This window comes from Mirounga leonina, unplaced genomic scaffold, assembly GCF_011800145.1.
Source record: "Mirounga leonina isolate KUSES-001 unplaced genomic scaffold, KU_Mleo_1.0 Mir_220863, whole genome shotgun sequence".
Lineage (NCBI taxonomy): Eukaryota > Metazoa > Chordata > Mammalia > Carnivora > Phocidae > Mirounga > Mirounga leonina.
The window spans coordinates 1-14128 of record NW_023270546.1 but is presented as its reverse complement, the minus strand read 5'-3'; the positions used below and the strand labels follow the sequence as shown (position 1 = coordinate 14128).

At 42.3% G+C, this 14128-nt stretch overlaps 1 protein-coding gene across 1 annotated transcript; it reads right to left on the bottom strand.

The window, feature by feature from the left end:
* Positions 1–4854: 4854 nt before the first annotated feature.
* LOC118026189 (transcobalamin-1-like) lies at positions 4855–13463 on the bottom strand (the record flags this gene model as incomplete). The annotated part of the gene is made up of 7 exons (XM_035028943.1): positions 4855–5251; positions 5849–5967; positions 6959–7145; positions 8282–8471; positions 10624–10811; positions 12072–12227; positions 13323–13463. Coding segments are annotated over 7 exons (1043 nt in total), but the record flags the coding sequence as incomplete, so codon positions are not given.
* Positions 13464–14128: the final 665 nt, after the last annotated feature.

Sequence of the window (14128 nt, the reverse complement as noted above, 5' to 3'; positions counted from 1 at the left end):
TACACCGGCCCAGACAACCTCCTGGCTGTTTATCAGCAACCACTTCATTGAAGGTTAGGCAGTTCCTAAGGCACCGTCTTACTTACGGTTCGAGGCACTTGCTTCAAAGTATGTCCTTTTATGCTCTCAGGTGAGGATCTGCCAGGTGAAGTTGGCCTTTATGCAATTAATAAGTTGCTGTGACCTGGGTCCCAGCCTAGGCTCTTTAAGGTTGCTTGGCTTCAGGCAAGCAATGGACCTGAGTTTCCCAGAAATTGTATGTTTGTTTGTTTGTTTGTTTTTAAAACAGGCTTCATGCCCAGCGTGGATCTCAATGCAGGGCTCCAACTCATGACCCTGAGATCAAGACCTGAGCTAAGATTGAGGGTGGATGCTTAACGGAACTGAACCACCCAGGCACCCTGCTCAGATTGTTTCATTTGATTTCTCTTTCCTTATCTGGGAACAAAGCAGTTTCAAACACCCAGGGCTTTCAGATATTATCGTTTTTTAAATTTTATTTAAAAAATTTTTAATTATGTTGTTATTCACCATATAGTACGTCATCAGTTTTTGATGTAGCATTCCATGGTTCATTGTTTGTGTATAACACCCAGTGCTCCATGCAGAACGTGCCCTCTTTAATACCCATCACCAGGCTAACTCATCCCCCCACAACCCTCCCCTCTGAAACCCTCAGTTTGTTTCCTGGAGTCCATTGTCTCTCATGGTTTGTCTTCCCCTCTGATTCCACACCCCCCCTTCATTTTTCCCTTCCTTCTCCTAATGTCCTCCATGCTATTCCTTATGTTCCACAAATAAGTGAAACCATATGATAATTGACTTTCTCTGCTTGACTTATTTCACTTAGCATAATCTCCTCCAGTTCCATCCATGTTGATCCTTTCTGATGGCTGTGAGTAATACAAGGCAAGAAACAACAAATTTTGGAGAGGTTGTGGAGAAAGGGGAACCCTCTTACACTGTTGGTGGGAATGCAAGTTGGTACAGCCACTTTGGAAAACAGTGTTCTTCAAAAATTTAAAAATAGAGCTACCCTGTGACCCAGCAACTGCACTACTGGGCATTTACCCCAAAGATACAGATGTAGTGAAGAAAAGGACCGCATGTTCGTAGCAGCAATGTCTGCAATAGCCAAACTGTGGAAGGAGCCGAGATGCCCTTCAACAGATGAATGGATAAAGAAGATGTCCACATATACAATGGAGTATTATTCAGTCGACATCTTGATTGTGGCCTCATTGAGAGACCCTGACCACAGAAACTATGAGATAGTACATCTTGTTGTTTTAAGCCATTAAGTTTTAGGGTGACTTGTCTTATTAACTAATACATGGTATATGTTGGGAGATGAGGCCAGAAAGACAGTTTGAGGGCTTCACATGCCATGTGAAGGAGTGGTAGGCACAATTATGCCCTCCCCTCAACCCCACACACCTATCCACATCCTAATCTCTGAAATCTGTGAATATGATAGGTCACATGGTAAGTGGGAACTAAGGTTGCTAATGAGCTGATTCTTACGTAGAAATTTTGGATTATCTCGGTGGACCCACTGTAATCAGAGGCCCTTATAAGTGGAAGAGGGAGGCAGGAGAGTGAGTCAGAAAAGGGGTTGTGGTGATGGGAACAGAGGTCAGACTGTTACAAGTGCTGGCTTTGAAGGTGGAGGAATGCTGGCCTCTCCCAGAAGCTGGAAAAGACGAGGAAACCTATTCTCCCCTAGAACCTCTAGAAGGAATGCAGCCTTTTTAACACCTTGATTTTATCCCAGTGAGATCCATTTTTTACTTCTGAGCTCCAGAACTGTACGATGATATGTTTGTCTTAAGCTAGTAATTAGTGGCATGTTTGTTACAGCAACAATAAGAATCTAACACAGGGTTAGGATCCCAGCATGGCATTGACCTTGGGTTCCAGAGCCTGCTCATGACTGTCCTGAGATGAGCCACACCCCCTTGGTGTGCCTGCTCTTTAAACACACATTTCCTTACAAATTGCTATTTATAGCCATGGTTGCTGCAAGACTGATTATGATACAATTGTCTCACTTAGCAAATAACTTCCAGAACAGGAACCACACAGGCCATACTTTTCTTAACTCATATATTTCAACAGTCCTTGGCTAACTTTTGAGAGAACTAATTTTTTTTAAGAGACAGGGGGGTGGGGGGGGGGGGGGAGGGGCAGAGGGCAAGAGAGAGAGAGAGAGAATCTCAAGCAGGCTCCATGCTGAGCACAGAGCCTGACATGGGCCTTGATCTCATGACTCAGATCATGACCTGAGCCAAAATCAAGAGTCAGATGCTCAACTGACTGAGCCACCCAGGCATCCCTTGACTGAAACTTACTAATTTACTTGTCTGTTTTCTCCTGTGCCTCATTTTCTGGTATCCAAGCACCCAGACTCTCAATGGACATCTGAGGGGTTTATTTGTGTTGATTATTTTCTGCTGTGGCAGCAGAGGTTGCTCCCTTCAGACTTAGTCTCAGTTCTGTCATAGTGGTAAGCTTTAGAGCTTCTCATAAGGCAAGGGTGGCCAGAGCTAGGATTCCCTGGGCAATGTCAGTAGAACGTGAAGGGAATGTTACTCCATTTCCCTCTATGTCTGTTTCTGAGATTAAATGCATTCCTATCAGATAGCAATGTTACTATATTCTACTATGGGACCAGTGGTTAGGAGAAACTGAGCTTTGTCTGTTAAGAGTGGAGGCTCACAGTGCTACAGGGAAGTGTTAGAAACACAGTGGAGTAAGGTGAGATTTTATGTTTGATCCAACAAGAGGAATTAAATGAAAATTGCAAAGGAAATGACTTTTTCATGCTGTGATTGCATGTTATTTGATTCCGTGTCAGTGTGCCCATTAGAATATCCTTATACCACATTTGGGAGAATAGGTCTAATACAAATTGTGTGCTTTACTGGTGTTGACTGGTTATTATCGAAAGTGAGCTAGAATCATTGAGAGAGTCAGCAATCTCAAAGGGACCTATTCCAACTTTGTTATTTTGAGATTCAGTTTCATTGGTCCATTGCAGGGTCAGTACTTCCTGTTATTTTTTGCTTGAGCTTCCTTATTTTTCCTGATGGACAAAACCAACCATATGTACTCTTTTTTTCCAGGATACTACCAGTTTTTTTTTTTAAAGATTTTATTTATTTATTTGAGAGAGAGAGAATGAGAGAGAGCACATGAGAGGGGGGAGGGTCAGAGGGAGAAGCAGACTCCCCGCTGAGCAGGGAGCCCGATGCGGGACTCGATCCCGGGACTCCAGGATCATGACCTGAGCCGAAGGCAGTCGCTTAACCAACTGAGCCACCCAGGCGCCCTGTTTTTTTTTTTTTTTTTTTTAGATTTTATTTATTTATTTGACAGAGAGAGACATAGCGAGAGAGGGAACACAAGCAGGGGGAGTGGGAGAGGGAGAAGCAGGCTCCCGGCCGAGCAGGGAGCCCAATGCAGGGCTCAATCCCAGGACCCCAGGATCATGACCCGAGCTGAAGGCAGATGCTTAACAACTGAGCCACCCAGGTGCCCCAGGATACTACCAGTTTTTAATCTGTCTTTTTGAGTGTAATTATTAACAATGTTCACTTTCACTCTTTCAGTGTTGTGGTTGGATGATAAGTCATGCTATGTATGATAGACAGGAATGGCACTTATAACATTTTGCATATTTATCACCCTAAGCCATTATCCCTCAATTTCGCTTGTAGAGTCTACAAACAGGTCTGAGAGCTGCTGCCCCAGGTGAACAGCACCATGGAGGTCCCCTGTCTCTAACTTAGCTTTTAAGATGAGTCACAGACCCAAGGGGATAGAATCCATTGCTGTCTAGTTATCTGTCATATCCAGTTAATGAAGAATAGGGTGGAGTTGACCCTGAGGGTTGAGGACCAGTACCAGAAAAGCAGTGGTCAAACCCTAACAATAAAGCAGGGTTGCTGGTGGAGGGGAGAAAGCTAAGAGTATCGTGAAGGAAACACAGGAGGAATGAGGGAGACATTGATAAAATAATTTAATTCTGCCTGAAGGCATCTTCCTTTTGGGATTGCTTTATTTAAAGATTTAATTTTTTATTAGAGTGAGATAGATAGAGAGAAGGGTAAGGAACAGAGGGGGAGGGAGAGGGAGGAGGCGAAAGAATCTCAAGCAGACTTGGTGCTCAGCATGGAGCTTGCTGTGGGGCTTGATCTCAGTGAGATCATGACCTGAGCCAAAATCAAGAATGGGACACTTAACTGAGCCACCCAGGCACCCCCGATTTTTATTTTTATTTTTAGATTTGTTTATTTGAGAGAGAGAGAGAAAGAGAGAGAGCGTGAGCTGGGGGAGGTGCAGAGGGAAAGGGAGAGAGAGAATCTTCAAACAGGAGCCCAACACCATTGATCCCAGGATCAATGACCTAAGCCAAAACCAAGAGTCAGCCACTGAACTGACTGAGCCACCCAGGCACCTGTAGGTGCCCCTGATTTAATATATATATATATATTTAAAAATGTGAATTCTACTGAAATGAACATCAAAGGTGATTTTTTTCTGCATGTGTATTTTGATGATATGACTATCAGAGTGATTTTTACGGTGAAGTAAAAGGAAAATACATGTGGAGAGGAACAAATGGAACCCAAGGGAGCTAGCTGGAGGAGGGGATGATATTATTCCTGAGACTTTATGGACTGATTTTTTATGTAGAAGTCTCACCTTTCCCTCTTTCTCCAGAGCACTATTTTTCTCTCTACCCACTGCTTTTCTGAGGTCAGTATGTCCACTCAGTTTGTCCCTTACATCTGGGCCTCAGAGAGCTGTCCCCCTACAGATTTTCTACATGATCTCATTGGCTGCTGCTTCAGCATTAGATCTAGAACCTTATCTCTATTCCCACCTGCTGCCTGAGGTCACACACAGTTAGCAGTGGAACTTTGAGTAGAACTCCGATTAGACACGTGGTCTGATCTCTTTTCCCTTCCCTCTTCCCTCTATCAATAATCCCCCTTTAAAATGAACTGAATAGAACATGCTCTTTTTGTATTGCTGTTGATCTTTTATTGAACACACAAAGAGAGAAGGGGAGGTTGTTGACCCTCTGTTGAAACTGAGATGAGTGAAAAGGATGGCATGAGGCCAATGTCTGCCTGCAAGTCCACTGCAAATGATTTGATCCAGCTGAGGGAGGTTTGAATTTGTTAGTATGTGCTCCAACGAACCTCCAGATCATCTCCAGCACGGACGACATAACTACCAGCTCCTGAAAAGGAAGAACGAGAAGTGGATCAAATGATTATTTTTTGAAGATTATTTGTTTTAGAGAGAAGGAGAGCCTGAGCAGGGGGAGGGACAGAGGAAGAGGGAGAGATTCTTTTTTTTTTTTTTTAAAGATTTTATTTATTTATTTGAGAGAGAATGAGAGACAGAGAGCATGAGAGGGGGGAGGGTCAGAGGGAGAAGCAGACTCCCCGCTGAGCAGGGAGCCCGATGCGGGACTCGATCCCGGGACTCCAGGATCATGACCTGAGCCGAAGGCAGTCGCTTAACCAACTGAGCCACCCAGGCGCCCAGAGGGAGAGATTCTTAAGCAGACTCTCCGCTGAGGGTGGAGCGCTACATGGGGCTTGATCTCACAACCCTGAGAGCATGGCCTGAGCTGAAACCAAGAGCTGGATGCTTAACCAACAGAGCCACACAGGCATCCAGTGGGTCAAATGATTTAATCACCAAATCACCAAATAATGGATCTAACTTTCCCAATGCCTTGGTACATTTCTCATCAAAGCTCACACACTCACATCTGGATGTTTGGGGGGCATTGTCACTCTGTGGGGCTTTTTGGCACTCTCTCCCTTACCTTTGCTCAGGTGTTCGCCATTGCTCAGGAGCTCCCAGTAGGTCCTATCATTAGTGTTGGCCTTTATGCCCCGAACAGTGGTGATGTAGGGGCCCCATGAGGTCTCCTCTGCTGTGAAACTGTGGGGACAATAAATGGGTTACAGGAACTTAGAATTTTCAAAGGCAACCTTCCATGGGCATTTCTCAAACTTCAATGTACCTAAGAATCATTTGAAGCCGTTATCAAGAAAAGCAAATTTCCTGGCCCTATCCTCAGATACTTTGATTCTGTAGGCCTGGGCGGGGACTAGGAGGAATCTGCATGTGTCATAAACACTCCAGGTGATTCAGATGCAGGCACTCCACAATCTATGCTAAATTAGAGGAATGGTGCCTATTTCTGCCCCTGCCTCCCTTCATGGTAGACACTCTGTAGTCAACAACTGCTAATATTCTACCCGAAGATAGTAACTGTTAAAGGGGTGTGTGTGTGTATGTGTGTGTGTGTGTGCGTATAAATAAACTTTCTCTATAGCATCTTACATCATGTTACTAGACAAAGTAAATACCGATTAGATTTAGGGAGTCAAATGATCCATACCTTTCAGAGGCAAAGTCAGTATCTTAATTTTAATATTTGGCCTCTTTAGGCCAGCTAACCTTAATCTAGGGGTCCATGAATCTCAAAGGGAGGAGTATGGAGAGACTTAAGGGCATTTGTGAAACCTCTGATTTAAAGGACAAGTTTTGTGTGTATGTTCACCTGTCTGGGATCAGCATCCACAGTAACTCGTCTGATTTTCAAAGGGGTCAATGATTAAAAAATAATGACCCAGTGTCCTGAACACACAATGACTGACCTAAGAGGTTCTCTTTGTTGAAGGCATTTACTGACAGAAGAGAGATCCCTGGGCCTTATTTACCCATTAAGTGAACATTATAGTACCTACTATGTGCTAGAAGATGAAAAGTCTCACCTTTTCTTAACCCCTGCCATGAGATGTAGATGGACAGCAAAGTACCAATAAAGAAGTGTTTTGAATGTACTTTGTATTCAGGTGCTTATGTATTCTTACTGAGTCTTTCAAAATCACCAAATACCTTCACCTTAGGTTATGTACAGACATACCTAAATAGAGTTGCATTTTCTTTCTGGGCTTGTTCCATCACATTTAGGAAAACAGAACCATCTGCCACAGAGACCACAATGCGATCTTTTGCATTATTGATTACCACAGAGTAATTTACTTTGATTTGTGAGGCTGAAACAGCAGGTGTCACTGATATAGGATCCTGAGTGGAGATGTTGAAGTTACCTGGCAGAGACAGAAAAGCAGAGAATTACTATACAGAATAATAAAAATGATGTTAGAGTTTACATACCCATCCAACCCCTCCCTCAGGCCTCCTTTCCTTTATGCAGAAGAGGATTTACTACAAGGAGCAAAATCATCAACCAAGGGGCAGATTTCTTGTGTGACTAAACCAGATATGCAGCAGCTTATAATTACGTGGTTCGGCTCCACTCCCAGCTATTTAAGCAATTCAGTTGCCCTGTCTCCTGTTTCTCACCGACCCTCCTGAGTTTTTTTCCTCTCTCCTCTCCTCTCCTCTCCTCTCCTCTCCTCTCCTCTCCTCTCCTCTCCTCTCCTCTCCTCTCCTCTCCTCTCCTCCCCTCCCCTCCCCTCCCCTCTCCTTTTCTTTTTTCTTTCCTTTTCTTTCTTTCTTTTTTTGCTTTGGTAGAGCATACAATAATGCTTCCCTTTTTTCGGATGCCTTTTTATTTCTTAACATTTATTGAAGACTTATTAAGTGTCAGGCACTATACTAATCATTTTACATGGCTTATCTTATTCAGTCCTTACAAAAATCCATGTTAGATACATTTATCATTTGCATTTTTTATATTAGTAAACTGATTCCTCTAATTTAGAGATTAAACATTTTGTCTAAGGTCTCTAAATCTGTAAGTGGCTGAACCAGGAATGAGCAGAGATAAAAGTCAAGTATTTTTTCATCCCTTGTTGAAAAATCAGTTGTTTGAATAAATGATTCATGATCTGATTTTCTTATAATACTGCCATAATCCTCCCATATTCCTCTGAGCTCCCCGAGGGCTCACTCATTGTGAGTGAGAGTCAGAGACACCGTACTTTGCTTAGAATGAGAATGATGCTCAGAACATCTGTCTAGCTGGCCATGAGAAAACATGCCTTTGGAGATAGACATCATTGAATCAAGTCTACCTTGTGTATCCATGTTTGAACCAAGAACAACATCTACTACTACCCTGTTAAGAACAAATCCTCAGGTGGTTATAATCACTGGTGACACATGGAGGACCGAGTTCTATCTGGGAACTGTTATGCTTTAGTGTTTATCTGGTCACTTTTGGTACCTAAGAACACCTTGGTCTCGCATGCTTTGGGTAATATGCTCTTTAGTACTCTACCTGAGCCATAGACACAAGAAGAGTCTTTATTAACATCCAAGTAGGTCTTTCCCATCAGGGCTGGTAAGATCTGAGCTGCAGCAGTTGGCATATGAAATGCTCCTTGAGAAATATCTGTGAGCACTGTATCCCGTGTTTTTTGGCAAACCCATTGATTTTTGTTGTAATAGTTTGATGAGACAAAGAGAGCCTAATGTGTGAGAGAGAGGGAATGAGAATGAACTACAGAAACATCAAATAAGGGGAAAGCCTACATCTAATGAATTCAGTAAATATTTACTGGACATTGACCACAGGGAAAGTACCTTGGACAACTAGGATACCTTTCCTGCCACCAAGAAATTTATAAACTAGTTTGGGGGGAGATGGGGAATTGCTTAAGAACACAACCGATAATGGCATCAATGAGAACAGACTTTCTCTACCTATTCATTCTTGTAGCCTTAACACTGGAACAATACCTGTCCCATAGGAGACGCTTGATAATTGCTGTTAACAATCATAAAGAAGCCCCTAAGGTGAATGCCTTAAGAGAAGCATCTAGTGCCATGGTGTTTCAGAAGAGGAAGAGCACATAAATATTTAGTGACCCTGAAGAAAGTCTTGGTGGAGAAGGCAGTACTTGAGGTAGGGCTTGACAGTATGACAGCATTTCAGTAGGAGACAGGAGAGGAGCACTATACCCAGAGGGAATAGCATGATCAAGGATGTTAGAGTAGGTATGGCCAGGGCATGGCCTGTCTGTGATGATACTCTCTGCATCATAGCAAAATTCCCAAGGGATTCCTCCTGGCCTGGGAGAACTGATGTTCAGTGGAGACTCAGGGTGATTGTGGAAGAACAGGTTGGAGAATGAGGTTGGGGCCACATTGGTGGACCCCTGAGCTTCAGGGTGGGGTGTCTGACATTATTTGCTTAACCAATGGGGAGTCAAACAGCTTCTTGAATAGAAACTATCCAAGCAGCAGATGTAAACTGGAGGGGACAGCATTATGGGGTAGGAAAAGTTAGTAAGGTATCAGAGTGAGTAAGATGAGGACTAAAATGGTTTGGTCCTGCAGACATCGCTCTGTAGTTTCTCGGGGGAAGGACAGTTTCTCTTTTCATTTTCTCTGGAAGACCCTTTAAGTTAACCAAGAAGTCAACAAGCATTTGTGGGATATTTAAAAAAAGGATCATATTTCATTTCCTCTTAAAAACTGTCTTGTAGGCAAGCAGCTCTCAAGCCTTCTGTGAATTAACTTCACCCATAGGGTTTTGAAACCAAACCAAGGGCCATGCTCCACCTCTAAGTTTCTATATCAACTGGCTGGTGTAGAGCCTAAACCTAGTGTTTCCCAAAAGCTCCTCCAGGTGATTCAAATGTGCAGCCAGAATGGGGAACCACTGTTTTATGAAGTCCAAAATCATCAAGGCAGACAGCAGCATCAACAGCACCAACAGTAAAAGCCACCTGTGTGATTGGACCCCTGTTACACCCCCAGCTTCTTCTTGTAGTTTTTCCCAAGGACCCTGCACTGGCCACGTTGAACACCTTGATCTTCCTAAAATACATTATGTTCTTTCGTGCCTTTACCTTTGTCCTTGCTGTCCTCTCTCCCTTGGAAAGCCCTCTCATCCTGGGTTGGCCTGGCAGACCCCTACTCATTCTAAAGACTCAGTGAAATTTTTTCCTGTAAATCTTCCTTCATTTCTTCTTGTGTCTACTCCTTAGATTTGAGTAAATCAGCGAGTGAATGCAGGAATAAAGTCCCAAACTTCAAGGAACATATACAGGACAGAGTAGGTGCTGAGGGTGAGTTTTGAAACCAACTGTTTAGGTTCTATCCGTGTCTGAATTACTTTTTGGCTTTGTAATATTAGGCAAGTTACTGATGCTCCATGACTCATGCTCTTATTCAGGGAAATGGAGGTAATATTTTCCTCATTGAATTGTTGTGTGCATTAATGAGCATGGCAATAAATATTAGCTAGTATTACTGGTGCTGCCTCTTAGTACTTGGACAACAATAATCTAATTTGGGAAGTAAGAGGAAAGCACCAAATGCTGGTATATGGTGAAGTGTGAGATTGCATTTGATAGAACAACACAGTAGCTTGTAATGGACTCTAGAATTTCTCAAAAAAGTTGTAGTCAGGAAAAGCTTCATGGAAGCGTTAGACATGGAAAGGTAAGGATCTAAGGTGAGGAAATATATTTCCATCAGAGGAGAGGAATTACATAAAATCAGTTAGTATAGGAAAGAGAATGGGTAATATCTTAGGGGCCAAAAAGAAAGGATACAGATATTTCTTTCCTTCCTGACTTCCTTCTCTGTCTCCTGTTTTACCCTCTGACTTACCTGCATAGCTTCTCCTGTACTATCTATGTTTCCAAGGAGACCATTTTTTGTTTTCTGAGACAGAATCTTCCTTATCAGTAACTTTATATGGTTATCAATATTGTTTAAATCCTTTGTATCTATTTGGTTCTGCTCTCTTGTTTTGCTCCTCACACAGATCAGAGCCAGGACAGCCATTGCGCTGGTATCTGCCAGGAAACAAAACATTGGTGTTAGAGTGACCAACCATTCCAGTTTGCCTTGGACTGAGGGGTCTCCTGGTATGTAGGATTTTCACTGCTAAAAGAGGGACAGATCTGGACAAACTGGGAAGATTGGTCATGCTAATTGATGATGAGAGAGAAGGATTTGAAGATATAGCAATCATCCTTCCAGCACTAACCTCTCAAATACTTCAAGATCCCTTCCTTATGTTGAGTAACCCTGTACCTTGTACACAATAACTCACCTGTTGGTCATAGAAACACATATGGATTTGCAGGCGCATGCACATGAACAGTTTTCCACTTCTACATCTTGGTTGTTCTCATTTTTTCATCTCTCAGCCATATTGAGAGAATTCAAGATGATACCCCAAAGAAAATATGTTTTTGCAATGTTCCAATGTTTCCCTTAGACTAATTAGAAAATAGCACTTAAGAGAATTGTTTTCCAATAAAGCTTCTTAAGGGGGAGGATGAGGCAAAAGTTTGGAAGAAGGGAGGATAAGATCTTTTTTTCTGGCTTGTTACTTGGTCCTCCCTGGATTCTTTAGGTGTGGTACCTTCCCTCTCCCATAGAAAGAAATCTCATATTCTCCTTACTATCCAGAGATACTGAGTGGTGATTTTCTTTGGGCTTCTTGGAGAAAGATGAGCTTGTGTATCTGGAGCCATAGGGCTGAGCAACAATACTAGCTGCCTAGAAGGGGCTTCTTTTTGGATGTGTAAGCTGACCCAGGAGAAAATTTCTAGTCCTTCTCTATTGGAGATATAGACTTTATTGTCAAAATATTGGACCTTGTCCATGGAGAGCTTGTATTGTCCAAGTAAGCCCACACATCCAATTGGTCCCAATAAATTAGAGAAAGAGACAAAGTTAAGATAAATGAATTCCACTGTTTTCCTGCCGCTAATACTTGTATTTCCTAAAATGTCTTATATTAAGATTTGCACAATCTATCCTTATTTTACAGATGGGAAAATTAAGGTCAGTGTTAACACCCATTGTTTATGTAATTCAAAGAAGAGGTAGGGTAGGAACTGGATCTTTCTACTATAGTACACATCTAGAAAGATGCTTAAATGCCCCCCGATATCCATTCTTCTCAAAAAGAAAATTCTCTTCCCTGATTGCTAGGGTAAAGAGGATAAAAAAAGTCCAAGTACTTACTGGTAGAAAAACTCAGAGGAAAAGACTTACCAGTGATTGTGTCCTCTATGCCGAGGGAATTGGATGTCGTGACTCACCTACTGAGAACTGTTCATGGAAATAGTAATTTTTATTTCCAGGTTTGAAGATTTCAGCAACTTTAGGAATTGAGTAATTCCCACTGAACAGACACAAGGCCAAAACATCCAGGCTGAGCTGGTAGTAGCTAGTCAGTGGATTACCATCATGGTCTTCTGTCAGAGAGGTAAGTAAGAAATACCTTACTCATGGAAATAATACTGGAGTAATAAATTTTCAATCTATTCCTACTTGCTTAATTAGAATTTGTTTATATTTAAGGAGAGGGGAGTAATAGAGGGGAGGGAGATCACTCATAGAATCAACAAACCTGAGAAATGTAAAGGCTGTTAGGGACCACCAAATTCAACTCAACTCCTTTCTTTTTTTTTTTTTTTTTAAAGATTTTATTTATTTATTTGAGAGAGAGACAATGAGAGACAGAGAGCATGAGAGGGAGGAGGGTCAGAGGGAGAAGCAGACTCCCCGCCGAGCAGGGAGCCCGATGCGGGACTCAATCCAGGGACTCCAGGATCATGACCTGAGCCGAAGGCAGTCGCTTAACCAACTGAGCCACCCAGGCGCCCACAACTCCTTTCATTTTTAACTGAGGAGACTCAGCACTAAAGAGATTAAAATGCCATCTTCATACTTAGGTGGTTACAGAACTAGGCCTAGAACACAGATTTCCCACCACTAAGCCTCTTGCACTTTCAATGGAAATGTGTTTAAACTATAAGTAGAAGTAGAAGACATAGAGGCCATTTCAAAAGAAGATGGGATCAGAGCGGCCTAATGAATAATAGGATAAATAAAAACAATGCACCTCACTAGCAGCGGTCATGATCAGCCTATTTTTCCCAGTGATAAAGTACTTTTGGCCATCTTTAGCTCTTCTACTTGTATCACATGCTTTGGTACTTCTGACATAGTGTCTTGTGTTGCTCAGCTATTTCTGGTGTATTTCATTGTTTGTCTAACAGCCAAGCTTCTGGAGAACAAGAGAACTGTGTTCTGTAAGTTTGTGTGTGTGTGTGTGTGTGTTCATCATCATATATAAGGTTGGTGTAGAGTCGATGCTTATTTGCACCTATTTGAAAAGAAAATTCAAGATGCATGTTGAAAGAGGGAAGATGGGAAAGTGATCTGCAAAGATATGTGGGATGAATAGAATGAAGAGGAGAAGGAAAGACCAAAGGGAAACTGTTCAGTTCTGAACCAGTGGAGGAGAAGATAAGGGTGTCCAGGGTATCTGAACATTTGATTCTCACCCATATTTTTAATTTCTGCTTGGAATTTATTTTCTAGGTCTCCGACGAGTTCAGAATAATTTATAGAAATTCCATCAGGCCCTTTACATGCTCCCAAAGCCAGTATAGCCAACGCAAGCTGTCCTGAGGTTAAAGATGGCTCTGAAAAGAAAAGTATTCAAGTTTAACGAGGTACATGCTTGTGATTTTTCTTTGGCCTCCTGTATTTCTTGTGACTTACATTGCCTGTCAATTCTCTCTTTTTTTCCACTCTATGCCAGTATTTTACTGTTCTCTTATTTATTCCCAAAGCAGAGACTTTTCTAGCAGTGCTGTATAAATGCAAACTAGATCTGAGTCTTCCCCATGCAATCATGAGATGTTTTTGGAATCACACAATCCTTATAAAAATTTTAAAAGAAAAAAAATGGATAATAAAACCTGGGGATTTATTCTCTGTGGGTGCCATCTTGCCAAGATAGTAATAATTGACTTAGATGTTCTGCCTTATAGAATATCAAAGTTCTCAGGCTTCTCTTAATTCTTAAAATAATATTGTGAGGTAGGTAGTGGTGGCTTAATTTTCCCCTTATTTCAGTTAGAAAGCTAAGGCTCAGAGGGGCGCCTGGGTGGCTCAGTCGTTAAGCGTCTGCCTTCGGCTCAGGTCATGATCCCAGGGTCCTGGGATCGAGCCCCGCATCAGGCTCCCTGCTCCGCGGGAAGCCTGCTTCTCCCTCTCCCACTCCCTCTGCTTGTGTTCCCTTAATTTTCCCCTTATTTCAGTTAGAAAGCTAAGGCTCAGTATTGACATGAAGGACTCAGGGGGG